General features: G+C 46.1%; 5 protein-coding genes across 5 annotated transcripts; 2 read left to right on the plus strand and 3 right to left on the minus strand.

The window, feature by feature from the left end:
• Nucleotides 1–440: 440 nt before the first annotated feature.
• On the minus strand, nt 441–2084 carry SERLADRAFT_479895 (uncharacterized protein; the record flags this gene model as incomplete). Its single annotated transcript, XM_007324045.1, has 8 exons — nt 441–709; nt 770–909; nt 959–1048; nt 1109–1350; nt 1414–1635; nt 1713–1874; nt 1954–1972; nt 2027–2084. 8 exons carry the CDS (start codon nt 2027–2029, stop codon nt 583–585), a joined length of 1005 nt encoding a protein of 334 aa, XP_007324107.1.
• Nucleotides 2085–7953: 5869 nt separating this feature from the next.
• On the minus strand, nt 7954–9750 carry SERLADRAFT_479904 (uncharacterized protein; the record flags this gene model as incomplete). The annotated part of the gene is made up of 4 exons (XM_007324046.1): nt 7954–8475; nt 8530–9184; nt 9241–9368; nt 9423–9750. One exon carries the CDS (start codon nt 9038–9040, stop codon nt 8552–8554), a length of 489 nt encoding a protein of 162 aa, XP_007324108.1.
• Nucleotides 9751–9845: 95 nt separating this feature from the next.
• SERLADRAFT_479912 (uncharacterized protein) lies at nt 9846–12161 on the plus strand (the record flags this gene model as incomplete). Its single annotated transcript, XM_007324047.1, has 9 exons — nt 9846–10314; nt 10379–10500; nt 10560–10642; nt 10717–10837; nt 10894–10937; nt 10994–11018; nt 11081–11095; nt 11152–11412; nt 11492–12161. 9 exons carry the CDS (start codon nt 10090–10092, stop codon nt 11580–11582), a joined length of 987 nt encoding a protein of 328 aa, XP_007324109.1.
• A 78-nt stretch (nt 12162–12239) lies between these two features.
• SERLADRAFT_479913 (uncharacterized protein) lies at nt 12240–13772 on the minus strand (the record flags this gene model as incomplete). Its single annotated transcript, XM_007324048.1, has 3 exons — nt 12240–12860; nt 12934–13603; nt 13660–13772. The coding sequence occupies 3 exons, from the start codon at nt 13714–13716 to the stop codon at nt 12526–12528; spliced, it is 1062 nt and encodes a 353-aa protein (XP_007324110.1).
• A 601-nt stretch (nt 13773–14373) lies between these two features.
• SERLADRAFT_479916 (uncharacterized protein) lies at nt 14374–16959 on the plus strand (the record flags this gene model as incomplete). The annotated part of the gene is made up of 4 exons (XM_007324049.1): nt 14374–15460; nt 15527–16173; nt 16229–16440; nt 16502–16959. 2 exons carry the CDS (start codon nt 16378–16380, stop codon nt 16847–16849), a joined length of 411 nt encoding a protein of 136 aa, XP_007324111.1.
• Between the last annotated feature and the right edge of the window lie 802 nt (nt 16960–17761).

Consider the following 17761-nt stretch of genomic DNA (forward strand, 5'->3'; position numbering starts at 1 on the left):
GTATTACGCGCTGCAAGACGTTAGCACCTATGTGGCTCCTCACTTATTGGTTAGTAAATGTAAGTATTACCGCAACATACCTTATCACTTGAATATTTATCCAAATCTATGCTAGGTTATGTTAATTCAGTAATGGCTATGTAAGATTTTACCTTATCTTGCCACGGGCCATCGCTGACCGCTTTCTAGCTTGAACGCTCGCCATTCGCTCAGAAAAATGATTAGACGCGACAATGCGCTAGATATGGCTGTAATATCTAGTTCTGACAATCCCCATACACTAAACACGTCTTCTCAGTGATCTTGTTAGATGGTGTAATTTATACTATATAAAATGTGTATGTAGTATCTCTATGGTTTGTTTCACTACTTCTCGATTAACAATATCACTATATCACTACGATCTTTCGGTAAACCCGCACGCATGCACAACTTGAATTACTACCATTTTGGCAGGCTAAATCATATTCTATACCTTTCTTAAAGCCATTGACATTGACTAGTCTAGGTCTATCAAACCCCGAGATATTTATTTTTATAGAACTAAAACCATCAACGTACTTCTGGCAAAGTATAACATGCTTAATTTTCAATCACTAGGTCTCCGTAGGGTTTGGCTTTGGAATACGTTTCATCATAATGATGTACTCGCACATACCCATCTTCTCCTCCTGATGCATAGCTACTTCCTCCAGGATGTACAGCAATACTTGTGAAATAAGCAGGAAAAATTTAAGGTAGGGTTTACTGAGTTAGGACATGTACTTACGTGTTGATTGGACCGAAGTGACCTTTTACTCGCCCTATCTCCTCTTCGAATACCTTGTGCCAAAACCGAGTTTCGAATTTACCTTGTCGTAAAGATGTAGTCGTCACTTGCATAGCTTCCTGGCCACCTCCAAGAAGCACCTGCAAAAAGCCACGTAAGATAACGATAAGCTACGATTACATTGCATACATATGGTCGGAAAGGATCTAATGCAGCACTGTTCAGTGGTGTTTCAGTCGTGAAAGTTTTGAGGACTCTAAGAGTTTTGGTATCATGTAACTGTTGTTTGGTAAGAACAGAAATCAGCAACTGAGCATCCTTTGTTAGGATATCACGCACCCGAGCGGTCTTGTCTTTACTGCTTGTGATGAAATATGTTTTATCAGTACTGAGTTGCATATCCGTGACCACATCCATGTGTGCACGTTCATTGTTCAATACTTCGTCTCCCGTCGTTACGTCAAACAATGCAACTTTTCCAGATTCGTGACCGGTGACAATGAGGTTGGGAGTGTAGGTAAATGCGCAGACTGTAGCTTTTGAGCCAATAGGGTTGAACATGTGTAACGGTTTGGATGGCTCTTGTATGAAGAAAAAAAGTCGACTGGGCATTCTTGCATTCATGAGCGGAGAGAGCTACTCACGGTCTGAACCATCGCCATCTCTATTGATCTGGAAAACCCTTACAGCACCTTGGTGACCCATACGTTGTTCTGTAATGCAGACCACCTGTTGGTCATCGTCGCTGAATGATACACGCTTCACAGCGGTGGGAAATTCCCAAGTGTAAAGACATTTTCCGGTAGAAACCGACCACAAACGAAGAGTGTTGTCGGCCGAGCCAGATACAAGAAATTTGGACTGAGCTAGAACAAAAGGGTAAGGTCAAGACATCCGATAATTGCAACCATGCAAGAGACTCAAGTAAAGGATGATATCTCACAGTCAACGTCCAGAGTCCACACAGTCCCATTATGCCCGTCATACGTGCCTAACCGCTCGCCATTATGTGAAAACCATGCATTGACAATATGATCTTTTGAGCAGGAGAAGAGTAGATCGCCTTCAAGATTGAATTTGAGCTGGGTAAGAGAACGTTCGTGACCTAGTGGATAATTTCAAGAGCAGAGATCAGAATGTCAATGTCAGTCTTTTGATTTGACTGGTAATTTGGGGTAAGTCACCTTGTAAAAGGATTGGCCTCTGCAGCACGATATCAGTGTATGAAAATGAACAATAAGTCACGCATTCACATACCATGTTAATTTCGTAGGTCTTTTGATCGAACTAGACTCTGTAGAGAGCTTTCTAAGGTGTGAAAAGTAGAGCTGACTCTGATAGGCGATGTCTGAATTTTACAGATGCGGCACGTGACACTACTTTTCTTCATCTCTAATCTTCAAATGATCCCCAGTCACATTGAAAATAATAACTTTAAATGCATCCAATTCAGTGACGTCCTTGAATATTCACTCTCAAACAACATAAGCTCAACGTTCAGTCTTGCCTAGTCCGGGACTGCCTTCGTCTGGTCCAGCCCGTAAACGACCTAGATTAACGAGGCCGACGGGACAAAAGCTAAACGTTGAGAGCCCACTCAAGAAACCAGTTTATGATCTGAAATATTATTTGGAAGACGGAGATCTTGTTGAAAGGGTGGAGGACATCAAGGTACTTGGTCGTAACCCACATATTTTCAATGTTAAATCTAATGTTATAAGGTTCACCAATGTTTCCTTACCCGTGATACTTCTGCCTTCGCAGATATGTTTGCAATTCACGTCGCCAGTCACCGCGATGAAGTTAGCTTGAAGGCGTGTGGTTCAAGCGATCAGTGTCCCGTAAAGTTGCATGGCGATACTAACCAACAGTTTAGGTCTCTTCTGTGGGTTTTGTACGCGTTGTGAGTAAAAGAAAGGTAGTCACTGCAATGATGTTGAAGCATTCCTACCCAAAGGCCCAATAAAATTACTGCCAACCACCAATGCAAAACCTTGAAAAACTTTCAACGTTTGCTGAGCATCGCAGAATCCCCCAACAAACTCACATCGAGTCGTGGGCAATCAACGTCATAACGGCATTCGTCTCATTGTCTTCCTGTTCAATGTGGATGGATTAGCTTTAGCTAATCAATTTATCGGATTTACCTTCGCATCCGAAAACCATAGCTTACGCGGCACACTCCTCAGAGAATGGGTTCCTAAACTTCTTTCCGGAAGTGCCCCCTTAACGCAGGCTCTAAACATAACCGAAAATTTTCGAGTAACAGTTACTTAAGGTGCAGCGTATTACGATTGGAGAGACTTGTGTACAAATGGGAGGCTGCCTGTAGGCAACCATTCAAATCAAGCTCAACATATCCGACTAGCGCATATTCATTGGTTGCTTTCTCAGCGCTGGACATGGTTTGTGGATAATCCTCCTACTCGTCATCGTGCACGCGCCCTGCTCGCGTTTGTGCGGCCAAATGGAAAAAGCTGTGGAGTTACGTGTCCTGCCACCAGGAATTCAACAAGATCGGCCATATGGATGTGGTTGCTAGGTTAGACTGTGCAGTACTGCTCTTTAATTCATTGATATCAAGGATCCCGCCGCTTGCTATGAGAAGGCTCTGTGAGCTGTCACCGATAGAAGACAAAAGCACTATACAGACTTCTTATTGAAGGTATGAGATCTGACGAAACTTAGTTCGGTGTCTTTCTCCAGATTCAAGGATTACTTGGTCAGTATGCTGTCCTTGCCTTGAAAAAATAAATGCACTGCTCATTCTCAGCTTTAGCATTCTTGAAATATTTATGTAATTCGACATACAGTCCTCCGAGTCTTCAATTGGTAATTATAAGGGATGATTTGAGGAGCCGACCGTAACTGCCCTCCGAACTCTTCACTCTTCAAGTCAGTAATGGATTATCACTGCAAATAACTCAAGGCAATATAATCTCTCCTACAGCATAGCAACGTTCAACTCAAGTCTTTGAACAATCCTCATAATCCACAATGAAGCAACGGATGCTTTCTAAAATGCGTACAATATAGCGATGCCCCCCTTGAGGATTTCTTGTGCATGTTTTTGACCTTCGACCACTGTGCACGTCAAGTTTGGGATCGCCTTTGTTCAGACCATTGTTCATGATCTGAGAATTTTCCTGGAAAACGGAGATTCTCTTTTAATTGTAGAGGATATTTGGATATTTTGATCAAGGTACATAGATTTCACATTTATGCGTGCTTTCGATGCTAAAGTTGTGAAAGGTTTACTGTCTTGTCTTTTCCGTGATCGTGATAAGTCTGCCTTCGCAGATATGTTTGCGATTTACACGTCGAGTGCCGTCAATCGAGACAGTTCACAGACATGTGATTCGAGATACAACTAACCCATGATGTTGCATGGAGATACAGTTGCATAGATTCGGGCTCTCCTTTAAATTTTGTATGTTCTGTGAGCAAGTCTAGACGCTTCCAGTGCCAAACTTTGAGCGACTTCGAGCTATTTTAAATCTCACCAACAAGCACCAATTTACCAATATTGAAAGCATGGGCAATTTGCTTATATAGCCATTCATCTTCTCTTCTGACTTGGCTCAAACATTACTGGGGAGGTGATGGAATAGATTTGCCTTATCGATTTGTTGAACTTACATTCGTTTTTCAGAACAAGGACCTACGCAATGCGCTCATCAAGAGATGGGGTGCCCCGACTCCTTTCTAACGTTGTCCCGTCCATTTCTCCAATTCCGGCTCTTATCATGGCCGACATATATCCTTTAAGGCTCCGTCAAGGCTTTTGGATGAAGCTCGTACCGATGGGAAACTGTCCTTGGGCAGTCCTTGAAATCAAGCTCTACACATTCGACTTTCATATATACTGGTGACTTTCTAACCTTTGAAACTAGCTAGTACATCATCCTCCTGCATTTATACCTGGTTAAGGTTAACCTTTTCTTGCGCAAATCACGACACGCATCGGATAGTGGAACGGAGGAAAATGTAAGTGCTGTACTCAACCATGTCGATTTCAGAAGATTAACCTATGTATCATGTTTAGCAAGCCGAGTTTCCGGGTCGCCACTATTTTCATGGATATTGAAGTCATTAACCCTTGCCCATTACCTTGCTTGCAAGGTCATATGCCATGTCACTCAAGCCACAATTCTGTCAAATTTAACATACACAAACAAAACATCGGAACGTTCCGTGTGTCTCAATCTCCGAATGGTTGGAAAAGTCTCCTTTTGCTGGTCTATTGTAGTTGGAACTTCTCGTACAATAAACTACAGGTGAATTATGGTCTTGTCAGATTATAGTGGCCCTGCCTATATCGTATTTCGGTATTCGTGTTTAACTCTTCTAATCTTGAGTCATCCAGCTTCAGATCCTCTGATGGGTGTACTGTGACAAGTTTTTCATCAAAATCCCTGAGCAGCCGAATCGAACCCTTTTCGCGACCTCTGGACAACGCTACATATGCTCCGAACTTCGAAACCTGAAACGACGGTGTCTTCCCAATACAACGATAACTGTTTCCAAAGTCTGGCCTTGGGACTTGAAGTCGGTAAAAGCTGTTGCAGGAATAACTGCATCACTAAGTACATCACAAAAGAGGAGACAAAAGAGAAGTAGGCATACTGTGTTATGTAAGCAAGCAAGGTCAGAGTCGGCGCCTTGCGACGACTCCTAGTCTGTTAAGGAGCCGCTACAACTTGTCTATGTGAGAGAGGTAAGAGAAACATTGTACGCAATGTTGGAATGACGAGCTCGAGGGATACAGTGCAAGCGTGCACGAAGGACGAGAACCTAGAAAGGAAAGTCAGCATAAGGTAGAGTTGGAGTGATGCGACACTCACCAATATATATCCATCAAAAATTTTATACTTCCGTTTTCACTTATAAGCCGTACGCTGCCACGTACACACCTCAGAGTCCCCCATTAACTCTGAGGTGAGAGTGTTTTCTGTATGTTAGTTGTACCCATACTCACAGTACCGTTGTAGGTTGTTTACTGTGTATAGGTGCATATTGCCGAATATGATATTCAGAGTCCCCCATTAACTCTTGAGGTTGTTTGCTGTGTATAGATCAGATAAAACGCAATGTTGTGATATTTGACACCACATTAGTAGTGATCCATCAAATGGAGTAATATAACTTTGAGTTTTCTGGAAGTTTCGCCATTCCTTTCCTTCCAGCACGAGCATGTTTTACTCGCAATTGTTCAAAAGGAACTATCATGTATGTTTATTTGCTTGTATCGATACAAGAACAGATTATACTGCTGGTTACCACATCTCACGTGCTGGTCGCAAATTATACAAACACGGCGTCAAGACAAAATCGAGATAAAGTTAATGAATACTCCCTCTTAGTAATTGCCGCCAGACTTGAAAAAGGTATAAGGTCAATGACAAATTTGTATGTGCACACACTTGCCAACTCACCTGACGTTCCTGGCCCCTCTCGGCGAGATCAGATTTACCTATAACCTTACCAGCCATCTTTTCCATTCCACCTATGACCGCAACATCATCAGATCATCGTCACTACATACTCATTCATGCAAACACATACCTCTCATCTTGTCACCTAAACCAGGTTTGTCCCCTTGTGCGCCTGCACCTCCGCCTAATCCCGAGTCATACTCGTCATTATCTCTCTCATATCCCTTGGACCCAAAGCCCCCAGAGCGCTGCTGTTGCTGACCTTGGCCTCCAAAGCCCTGGCCTTGACCTTGGCCGGCACCGTAGTCACTCTGACCATACTGTCCCTCACCGCCCATGCGGCCAGCTCCAGGTACGTTTACATCTTGGGTGTCCCCTGATCCAGCAAGACCAGAATCAGTACCATACTGGTTTGGCTCGTCAAGACCGGGATCGCGACGGCCACCACTGCCGGTGTAGCCACCACTCTGGCCATAACCACTGCCGCCGTGAGAGCCAGCAACGGTATTCTGTCCGCCATCATCTTGGCCAGCAGATCGAGGGTCGAAGTTAGCGGAATGGTCAAATCCACCACCTAAGCCTGCGTAAAAATAATGATATTAGCCACTCATGTTTGAAGTAGTGTACATCAGATGAGATGTTACCTCGATCTTGGCGACCGCCCTGAAATTGCTGGTCGTTGAATTGGTTGTTGTTATCGTAAGACATGTTTATAAAGATGATTCAGGAATATTGAGGTATTAAAAGTATGCTCGTCGATGAGTTTATATACTAAATATCCAAACCGCTGGGAGTGGGACCTATGACGCATGCGCAAACCCGCCATGACGAGGATGACGATGATTCGTGCTGAACCGGACTAAGTGGAGTAAAACATTGCCTCAGTTCGGTGTCCGCAAAGAGATTAGGGGTACTATGGCTCGGTTTACTCCATGGATAGTCTCCTCTAATCAGACCTTCCTTTGGAAGGTCTGCAATGATTCACGCTATGTATACCGCTGCTAAGGCATTCACCACCAACTGTCGGTGATAGGAAGTTCACCACGCCACATTAAGCTTAGTAAGCACATATCAATGCTCGAGTGAGCGATTCTAAGTCCTACTGTCTAACCAAAAAAATTCGACAATGAGTCCCCAGCAAAATCCAGAGACTCCTACTCCTAATAATATATACGCTGACAATCAGTATATCAATGTCCAAGCAAATTTGAATGCTATTACCCCATCCCCCACTTCACGGCCACTAGCTGCCTCATTATCATTACCACTTCTCCCCTATTTTCAAACACCTATTGGTAGGGAATACAATGACCATGGCTGGGTTAGACGGCACATGTCTGGGTGGTGTGCAAAGGTTGGGATTCTCAGATAATGCAAGGAGGATGAGCATATACGTATAAAAAAAGGCCGTTTTACCCCCTCCTGTGGGTATGATAACCATAAGATCATTTCCGTTGAGACTTTGGCAGACGCCTTCAATCTGATAGTTGTGGGGTTCATATGGCAAGTATTTCGCAAGTATCTGGCGAGCAAGTAGGGTTCTCTTGGGTGAGCTGAACAGAAATGGAGTCTCGGGCATCTGGGACATTGTTATTTTGTGTTGTCGGGCATATCACGTCAAGTGCGAGTATTCTGGTGGTTTCGAGCCTTCGTTTATTTCTATGTAGCACACAACTCTACTACTGGGGCGCGACGCGACACGTCATGTGATGTCCCTCAACGCCGGAATGCTCATCACCTGCGAGATGGCAACCAATCGATCAAGACTACTCCATGGATGAGACTATGATGAGGCGATCTTGGATGCCTGCCTTTTTTGGACTCTAACGCCACCCCTGGGACTGAAACTAAGCGGCCAAGAACTAAGTCTATCATTGGCAGATGTGGCGCGGCTGCTATATTTCGCTGCTATCAATGGCCTATGATCAGGATAAACCCATCTCCTTGAACTAGAGAAGATTAAATCCCGCCAGTACAACCTTCGCAAGCAGGGTCCGTGAATACAAGATGTGGTCAATGGGTTGTTCGATTCTCATCCCATAATGCTGTGGATAACAATAACACGATATGGAATAACCCGTCTTCTGCAACATCTGCTTCTAGATGCGTACGGATGGTGCCTAAGTCAATGACACGATAGATTATCCGGACGGAGAACAAGTGTTTCTGACACAGCATTGAGCCTAGGAGCCTAGGCTCATCGCCGTCAATTGGTGGCGGCTTCCGTGCGACTTAATTATCTAGAATGCAAGTCATTTTCTAGTGCTGTACCTTGCAAGACGTCCTTATCAGCATAAGGATACAGTAAGAACTGGTGTTTGTTACCTATCAACCTTTGCGCATTATATCATGCGTACTTGCACCTCAAATCAGTACCTATTTGCTTGTGCTTGCAAGCTCTTCCGACGACATGGTCGACCCTAACTCGACTATAGTAACGTGTCTCAAGGATGAAGGACTTCATGAAAAAATTAGTATGCTCTAATGTGAGAAGCAAAGCAATGACCCCCTGGGTAGATCCAATTGATTCGTCTACTGTTTGAACTAGCAGCAACGGGCTTGAGCACGGCGGCGAGGTCACCATGCAAACATAGTTGTATAGTGGGAATAAGTGCTTGCGATCGAAAGTCTGATGTGAACATGAACCGTTGATACAATTCGATTGAAGCCTATTACAGGAGCTAATGAAGCGTTTCCAAGCAAAGCTTGAAAGTTTGGAGGCAGAATCGTCCAATGGCAGCTCCTTGACCTTCCTGGATGCATAGATATCCGAAATCAATTGCAAAGCCCGCCGAACGCGACTTATGTCAACAGGAAGAGTGTTGCATCTATACATAGGTTAGATGGCAGACATATTCTGGCTTATCCATTGTGCGCAATTCTTTTCAACCAAAGGCTTTCCAAAGGCCCTTTTCAGCGTACAATGTTCTTTGTTGACGGTGTCCGTGCTAGTCGGCCTTGTACGCGAGAATAGCTTAACCTGTGCTGTCGTTCAATACATTTAGTGCTGGTAATTTACAAGCGCGATGAACGTACCTTGCAACACTAACGTTAACCATCCCGTAAATCAAATATGCTCATTGAAGATAGCGAGTTGACTGTAACAAGGGGCTCGGACTTGCATGGAATACGCATTTGTGCCGCAGTAGGAGAAAAGGAGGCGACTGGTCAACAGTCGGTGGTCCAGCGCTCAGGCTTTACCATATCTAAGTGCTTACCAAACCAAGCATCATTGCCATTCATCTCCAAAACACGAGTCGACAGCGCATCAGTTTGGAAAATCTGAACGTTTGGTGTGGAAGGTGGCGCCACCGTCGAAGCCGAACAAGATTTGGCACGGTGATAGCACTGATACATGTGAGGAGCCTGAGAAAGCGAATGCACCGCCAGCCGCCTGATGAACGTTATACCCAGTTGTGCAAAGAGTGATCCCACGGGTAAACGTAGGCGTCCGTCGTCGTGTCGAACAGCAACCAGGCAGCCAAAAGCCAAGAAGACAAAGACATAGAAGAGACATAGTAACGGTCGCCGTCGTTCAGCGAGTCAGGCTCAAGTTGTTCGCCTCGTATTGTGTCTCTTGGAATGGTAGCTTACCTAACGCGGCTATAGCTGGAACAGAAGGTGTTATATTCTTGTAGGCGAATCGAATCCACTGCGGGGCGACAAAAAATTACTTAGAAAGCGATATTTTTACCGTGAAACTCAACGTTCTTTGACGAAATTCCTCTCGTTTTGTGGTTCTCTCGTTATCTTCTTTTGCTACTAGACCAGTCACGACCGTCCACTTATACCACTGGCACATTATACCTGGCCTTGCATACCTCGGAGCACTGGACTCTCAGCCAACGATAGCTGGCACACACACTTAGATTTATAGACTGAACAATGGCTAGGACATCATATCACTGGCGCTCGCTTTCGTACATCCTCGCAATCGTAGAGGTCGCGCTCGCAGCCCTTGACGGCGAGGGCATCGCTCAACCACACGGAGTGCCACCTGCGTCATCAATACCAACACCCACACCACGTTCGGTGGCTCAGCGAGCTACTGTTAGCGTACCACCTGCCGGATATTATAACCCGTACGATGGCGGAGGGAGCTTGCTCACTGTACGTCCATATTCTTTTCCCGCCCATCTTAGTCTACTCCCAGCGGCCGCTTACATTTCCACAGGCCGTCGTAGGCACATACCCACCCGGGCAAGGCGAACCCATAAACGCCATCATATCTGCTTACTCCGACAGCGCTGTGCTCCAGAGCACGGCCTCGAACGGAGGGCTTATCAACTATTACCAGTACGTCGCGACCGTCTGATATGCTTAGCCAGTGAGTGATATTCACGTCTGTAACCCAGATCATTCGGATTCTCGACGGAATGTCTCGGTCAACATGCCGGAAATAACCAGGGTGCGAATCTGGGTGACGGAAATGGATATCGTGAGTAGCTTTTCTCATGCATGTGATGCCACGTTGCTCATTAGCGCTCACTACTCACTCATCGTTGGATGCAGTAAACCAAACCGCCGTAATCCGATGGGACTATGGTGACCCCACCCTAGGGACATGTGAAGAGACCATAGAAGGCGGGAACCACGTCCGGTACTGGATTCAAGACGGCAGTCAAGCTGACAGGTACGTTACAGCCTTCACCTAGATTATCTCGTGTGTACCGACGAACCTGTTGTCAGTGGGGCCATATTCATGGCTGTTTCGTATGAGATGCCTATCGCCGGTACGTCCATTTCAACCGGCGAAAGGTACTTGAGATGCAAGCTGACGGTTCATAAGAACAACACAATATCGTCCCAAATGGGTGAGTCTCCTATCCAGTTCACCCCTAACCTTGGACATTTACTGATAAGCCACCTCTGCTAGTTACAATCTTGGACGGTAAGCACATGTTTCACCCTCCTAAGACTGATATTCTAACTTTACGTTTGCAACAGCGACTGGCTCGTCGGCAACGCAACGTCTCAGTCCCAAATCATTCCCACGCTCAACGACACCAACTCCTCAACCTACAGTGGCCAAACGGCATTCAACGGGTACACCTACTCTACGAGCGTGAAATACGTCTCAGGCCTCCTTCCCAACACCAGCTACGGCATCAACCACAATGGTTCTGTCCCCGTTCCAGGTGACAACGCCGTCGACGGGCTTGTGGCCGTCATGACAGTGAAGATCGTCGGCGAACCCGCTAGTTCGGGGTGAGTAGTGTTTGATCTGAAAGTGTTGGGACTGGCGCTGATCTATGTGACTCTAATCTTACTACTTGGGTATATGTAGAGCGGAGTGGTCACTACCGTCGACAGGAATGTGGACGCTTTCTATGCTTGTGCTTTTGCTATCGATATTTTCAGCTTCGCCTCTGCTATAACTTGTGTCGCATCCGCTGATTCCACACTCCATCTGATTAAGACCGGTACTGTTACCAGTTTTAATTTCATATTCTGTCGACACCACCCACGAGTCGCGTCTCTTCGTGAACAGCTCAGCCCCCTGCACCCCTTCGCCAACAATACCCGCCACTTACGGACGTTCTCGAATGACACTCGCCACCTCACATGGAAATATATGCCCCACCTCATCGTATTTCCTTCCTCATCCTCGCTTCCATACCTTCATCTCATTCATCCCACTTCTTTTTTTGTCTTACACAACGTAGTAGTGTATTCCTAAATTTCCCGAATATACTGCTATACGTTCTAGTCAAACGTTCACGAATTTTCACGTTGTTAGCTTTCCTTTTCATACTTTGTTTTCTTTATTATTGCTTGCATACCCGGCCAGACCCGCTGGTAGGACTACCTCCGTAGTACCCGCGCGCAGGGTTTAAGTCGGTGTAGCGGACCTTCACCATAACCTATAATGTGTTTCTGGTTGTTATGGATGTCGTATACATATTGCCTTGTCAATAATTGGACACTAAATGTGACCTATGCTCAGAAAAGATGGAATATTCAGTGCTCGACAGCTAAGATTGCTCAACTTAGACTTGCGTACAAGTTATATTTTGCACTCAAATCTAACGTGCAATTTGAAGATTATGATATGACGCAGGAAAATATATAACATTTTGTTTGTTGCGCTTTTTGTACGTAGACAGAAAATCTATTAATGTGAGATGCGGTCTAATCTGTAGATAATGCATGTGTGCGAAAGTGGACGAGTAAGTACTAGGACATTAAACAAGACAAGAGAGGAGATCATAGCCAAGAAGGCAGGCACTATCGCTACAAGATACAAAAACAACTCCACCGTAGGAGTCCTCCGCTCAACCACTCGAACCACCAGCGGCCAGCGCTCAAGCAACCAACACCCTATAAGGTCACGGTGAACTTCAACCGCCCATCCCCCTGAGGTTCGCACACGACATGATCCATATTCTCAACAAGATAGTGAGCACCTGCGTTCTCGATCTTACGCCTCTCGTGGCTCGTGCACAAAGCGATCACGGTAGCGCCGCTAGCCACGCCTGCTTTGATACCACTTGGCGAATCTTCGAACACAACGCATTTCTTTGCATCGTATCCGAGCTCTTTAGCGGCGAGCAAGAAGGGGTCGGGGGCGGGCTTGCCAGCTTTGAGACGCTTGTCGTCGGCAGTAATAGTAATTTTAGGAGGTGTGATACCGACGCGAGTCATGCACCCATACGCTGGAGAAAGAAAAAAAAAAAAAAGCGAAATAAATATCTCGATTATGCAAAAGAAACAACGAAAAAAACGAACCGTAAGTCTTAGCGCCAGAAGTTGCTACAGCGTACTTCCCCTGAGGGATGCTCGCCATCATCCTTTTCACACCAGGAAGGATCCTCACGCTGCGGTCTACACCTGCGGCTTCGATCTGCCACGCCTGAAGACGATGCAACTCGCGCTTGGCCTTGTTGGCTTCAATAGTGATAATCTCTTCCTGGTCCTCTTCCATGATAGGGCTGTCGAACTGCGGCGGCTGACCATAGATGCTCGCCTCAGGAACAGCGGTCATCGTGAGCATACTGTTAAGTCTGCTCGCAAACGATGGACGACGGGCACCAGCAGCTGCGAACGATGAAGCACGCGAACTGGGTGCTGAGCTGCCAGGAGTCAAGTCAGGGGTTGCGTTCCCGGAGCTATCTGCTGGCGTCCTCACACCCCAGGGGCTGTTGATGGGTGATTCGGGCTGCGAGCCAGGACCGTGAAGGTTGTAGGCGTCGGCGAAGAAGAGAATGGTTTCTTCAAAGTCTTGGACAGCGTCCTCCATTTCATGCTGCTTGATATGGGGCTTGAAGGCGGAAAGGTTGTCGACAGCGCGCTTGCCGTGGGTTGCGGCGATGACATGTGCTGGGTCCTGTCCGATGTCTTTGGCAACTTTGCCCCAGGCTGCCTCTACGGCTGCGATAGAGTCGGTGAGTGTACCGTCCTGTCAACACACTGAAAGAGTTAGACTTGGCAAGCCAGAATACGGATATTACACACCATGTCAAAGAGGACGGCATCAGCGTAGAAGGTGTGGACGTTATTAGGAGAAGACATTGTGGAGGGAGAGGTAGTAAAGTGGTCTGGAGTTGTGGTATGGAGAGACAAGTTGCAAACTCGGATCTTAAGTCAAGTAGAGTGGTTGTTGGGAACCAGACTGGCAGTTTGATCTGGTTTATATATGAAAGGAATGAGCGATAACGAGGTATGACGTCAAGGGCAGGAAATCGGCGGACGTGGCTGGTGGAGCAGGGTTGACAAAGAAAGCGATAAACGTTGGTTGACAGTGGCGGCATTTGCTTTCAAACTGAGTCCACCCGAACAAAAGGGGTGTTTCGAAGAGACACCCAAAAGTATTATTACCAACGCGTCTAATTCTCCACGGCAAACGGGGGAATACGAACACATAAAGAAAAGAGGGAGGAGCGAGAAGATACGGCACACTCGATATGAACTTGAAGAATTACCTAATTTGGAAAGGAGCAGAGTATCGCGAGCATCGATGAAGGCGTTGAGTCCAAAAAGGAAACTGACCTCAAAAAAGCGACGCTCCGAGGGTCGTCGGCACGGCCGTCGGGCATGATTGATAACCGCTCCGCCCAGTTGGAAATAGCCCTCTCTCGCTCAATCGGGAACATTCCTCTTGTGTAAGCTCCCCACTTCCTCCGGCAAACGCGGCATTGAAAAGATTTCATGGCAAAACATCTTCCAAGTGCCTTGATAATTCACATCACCGCATGAACAGCCATGTGCAAGACAGAAACGGGGCGCTACCGACGCACTGCCTTGACAGATGCCTTCGATGACAGAGAGCGAGCACCGCACTGTGAGAGGGGAGCACTGAACGGCTGTGGAAGGTTGGTGTGGGTGCTGGGACGTCATGCAAGCACCGTGAGTCGAAAGCAGTGCAACTTCGCGAAGTCTATCTGCTTTGTTATATCGGCTCTTTCCGTCGACGAGCGCGCACAAGTCCTTGTCTTATCTCTCATCGCTCCTCTGCCATACTTTGGGACAGCTTTGGACGCTTATTCTTGTTTTCCTCTACAATGTCTCGATACGGTTGCACCGGTGCAGATAACAAAAGTGATAGCGGCTATTTTATGTTGAGTGCACGTGAATGTGCGTCATTGTCGGCGTGGATGGTGATCTTCTCAGATTCACGCTCTGTGCAAACGTCATCAACACCCTCCCATCACACAGTACCTTACGTCCCTCAAGCTGAACCTTGCCTTATTCCATCAGACCATTCTGTTGCCCTCTTTTATTCAATACCTTTGGAATAATATCCATCACCGCGTTGATACGGTCACTTCATCTCGCCTTGTTCCATTATAGACCCCATCCAATATCGTCCACCAATCTTGACCAGCTCCAAAAATTACCATTCCAATCCGCATTTGTACTAGATAACTCACCCCCCCTTTCAAGTTTAGTTACGCCCCTCCACCACATCACTCTTCATTGGCGCACATTGATATCCGACCTCTTCTTCCTTTCCAGCTTTCACAAGCGCTCAAAACACTCCGCGTAGTACTTTCTGCTTTTTCCAGAACTCACCTCGTCCAATTCGTCCTCTTGACATCAGGGGTGCAAGTGCAAGGTGGCGCTTCCATCTTTATATTTGACCGTGGTTTCTGCGCTTCGCCGCTTATGCGCTCCTCTCAGACGCTCCACAACCGTATACGCGTGTAGAAACCTTGGGTACCTACCATATATGTTTGATTTCCCGGATTAATAGCCTGCCTTCGCTGAATCCAGTAGAGCTGTGTTTTAAAGATAGTAGATAGTGTGGGTCCCCCCAGTAAGTACTAGTCCACCCTTGAATGGCAGCTGTATGTTGGCTGAATTACTTTACATCCGGAATCAGGGTGCCCGTCAGGATATATCCGAAAGGATGTTTGTCCTTCGACTTTTCCCTGGTGCTGGACAAAATTGGCCGCGGTGCTGATCACAAGCCGTTGATTGACTCCATCATCCCCGTGCCTGGTCGCATTGACATGTTGACCAGTTGAATGGGCACTAGATGAGCAAACGGCGTAAAGGTCGCAAGCATAACGGATACGCGTGCTCATACTACTCCATCCAGCCTATCTGCGAGTGAGCGTCACGATGGAGAACGAGAGCCTTTATAGTGAATCTGAAGCTCTCGTCAACAAGGGTCTGAACGGTTCAGGTAGTATTAGGCACTTCCCATGCTCATATTACATCAGTACCACTGACAGCTAGTTCGTGGCCTATGTTGTGTCTGAACTTTATGCTCTGAGCTAGTAACAGCAAGGTGCCTGATTGTCGATGAGACGAACAAAAACAGTATTTTAGCGTATGCGCGGATAGGAGGCAACAGCTGTATCAAGTTTTCTTCACTCGAATTCCAAGGCTGACGATGCACCGGCGGAGATGATATCGATGAGGGTACTAAGAAGTACTTTGAGGCAGGTGAAGTGTGTTGTTGTTCGGAAGCTATTACGAGGAGGTCGAGATTGACCATGGGCTATACTGCTAAAAACGCACAAAGTGAGTGTTCTAGTTGGGGAGCATTGACAGAAGTGTCGTTGATTCCTATCACCAGATAGTGCTTTCAAGATTTTTCTCGTGGAAGTAAGCCGATGTACCGCAGGACTATGATTACGTATAGAAATGTTACTTGTACTCATCATGAGATGTGCAAGATACAATATGCAATACTGGATCGAGCGCATCGAAAGGTAGTAAGGGGAAATGGGCAGACCGATAACAGATGTGACCTGTGGGCGATCTGATAAATTAAAGAAATCATGTTCAGTGAGTAATCTCAGCCGCTGATTAATAGCTCCACTCAAAGACAGAAATGCATTAACGAGAGTTCAGGGGAATCCGACCCGCGGCAAGCCTGTCCAAACACGTCCAACGGTTGAATTATCTCAACACCAGATTACTAGCGCTAAGGACGGGTGAAGAATGGATAGGTATGGCATACGACACACATCGAAGGGCACATAATTACGGGCTTCAGCGATTATATGAACGTTTTGACAACCGCGAAGTCAGAGTTATGATATATAACTGTTTCTGGCGGCGAGTCCTCGTTAAAGCTGAGCCAGTGCTGATACTGATTTGGCTCCGCCAGACCAGTGTAGCGTTCGAACTTCTCGGCTTTAAAGTCTCTTCCGGGGCAAAAATCTGGGATTGTTTGACAGGTCGAACTTGTTAAAGAAGCCGATGGGAGGAGGAGGTAGTTCAAGGTCGTGGTTCGTAATTTCACGTACCGTAGCATTTGCCACCAGGTTCTCCGAACATCGTGTATCGATACACATTGACAGGCGTTTCTGGTTGTGATATGGAAGGAGAGACTGGAGTCTGCTTTGATCGATTATCCAGAAAGTCAAGGTTGCGGTAGACAACGGGGAAGGGCAATGAAGGGAGATACTGACAGTAACCGACTACAGGACGACAACCTGGATCCTGTGGCAAGGCACCCTGATATCAACATTGTGAAACAAGTGGTGTGCACATCCATTGTATTCACACGACGAAGGGTTTTTTGTATAATTGCCAACAGGAACGATCCTTACGATTCTTACTCAATGTGTCGCGACTAGATGTGAGTTCGTCTTTTTGCTAATATGTACTGTTCCGAATCTCATTACGAATCATCATCACTGGTGGTATTCGTTTTTTCAGATGCCGTTTTGAAAGTTATGGACTTCAATGTCGTAAAAATCGCTTTTTGCCATATTAGGCCTATTCGCAATCTTTTGTATCTTTTCTGGTCTGCCCCAATCTGACCCAATTTGGCTGCGTCAGAGTACAAAAATGTATGAAAAGATACAAAAGATTGCGAGTAGGCCTAATATGGTAAAAGTGACATGTATAAAGTCTCAGACGTCAAGCTTCAAGGACTCGGAAGCCGTTCCAGCGAGACATAGCGATCTACAGGCTGCTCTGTCATGGGCCATGACCGAATAAAGTGTGTTGCTTGTTTCAAGCCAGCAGTTTATTGTTCATGTTGTTAACAGGATAACCGGTTCCAATGAACTCTGCTGGGATATATTCTGTTCTTCATGACTAGAAGTCGTTTGGCAGTAACGAACATATGTATAATCGCTGTTGCAGGAATTTTAAT

The sequence above is a fragment of the Serpula lacrymans genome (genome assembly GCF_000218685.1).
Source record: "Serpula lacrymans var. lacrymans S7.9 unplaced genomic scaffold SERLAscaffold_17, whole genome shotgun sequence".
NCBI classification, from domain to species: Eukaryota; Fungi; Basidiomycota; class Agaricomycetes; order Boletales; family Serpulaceae; genus Serpula; species Serpula lacrymans.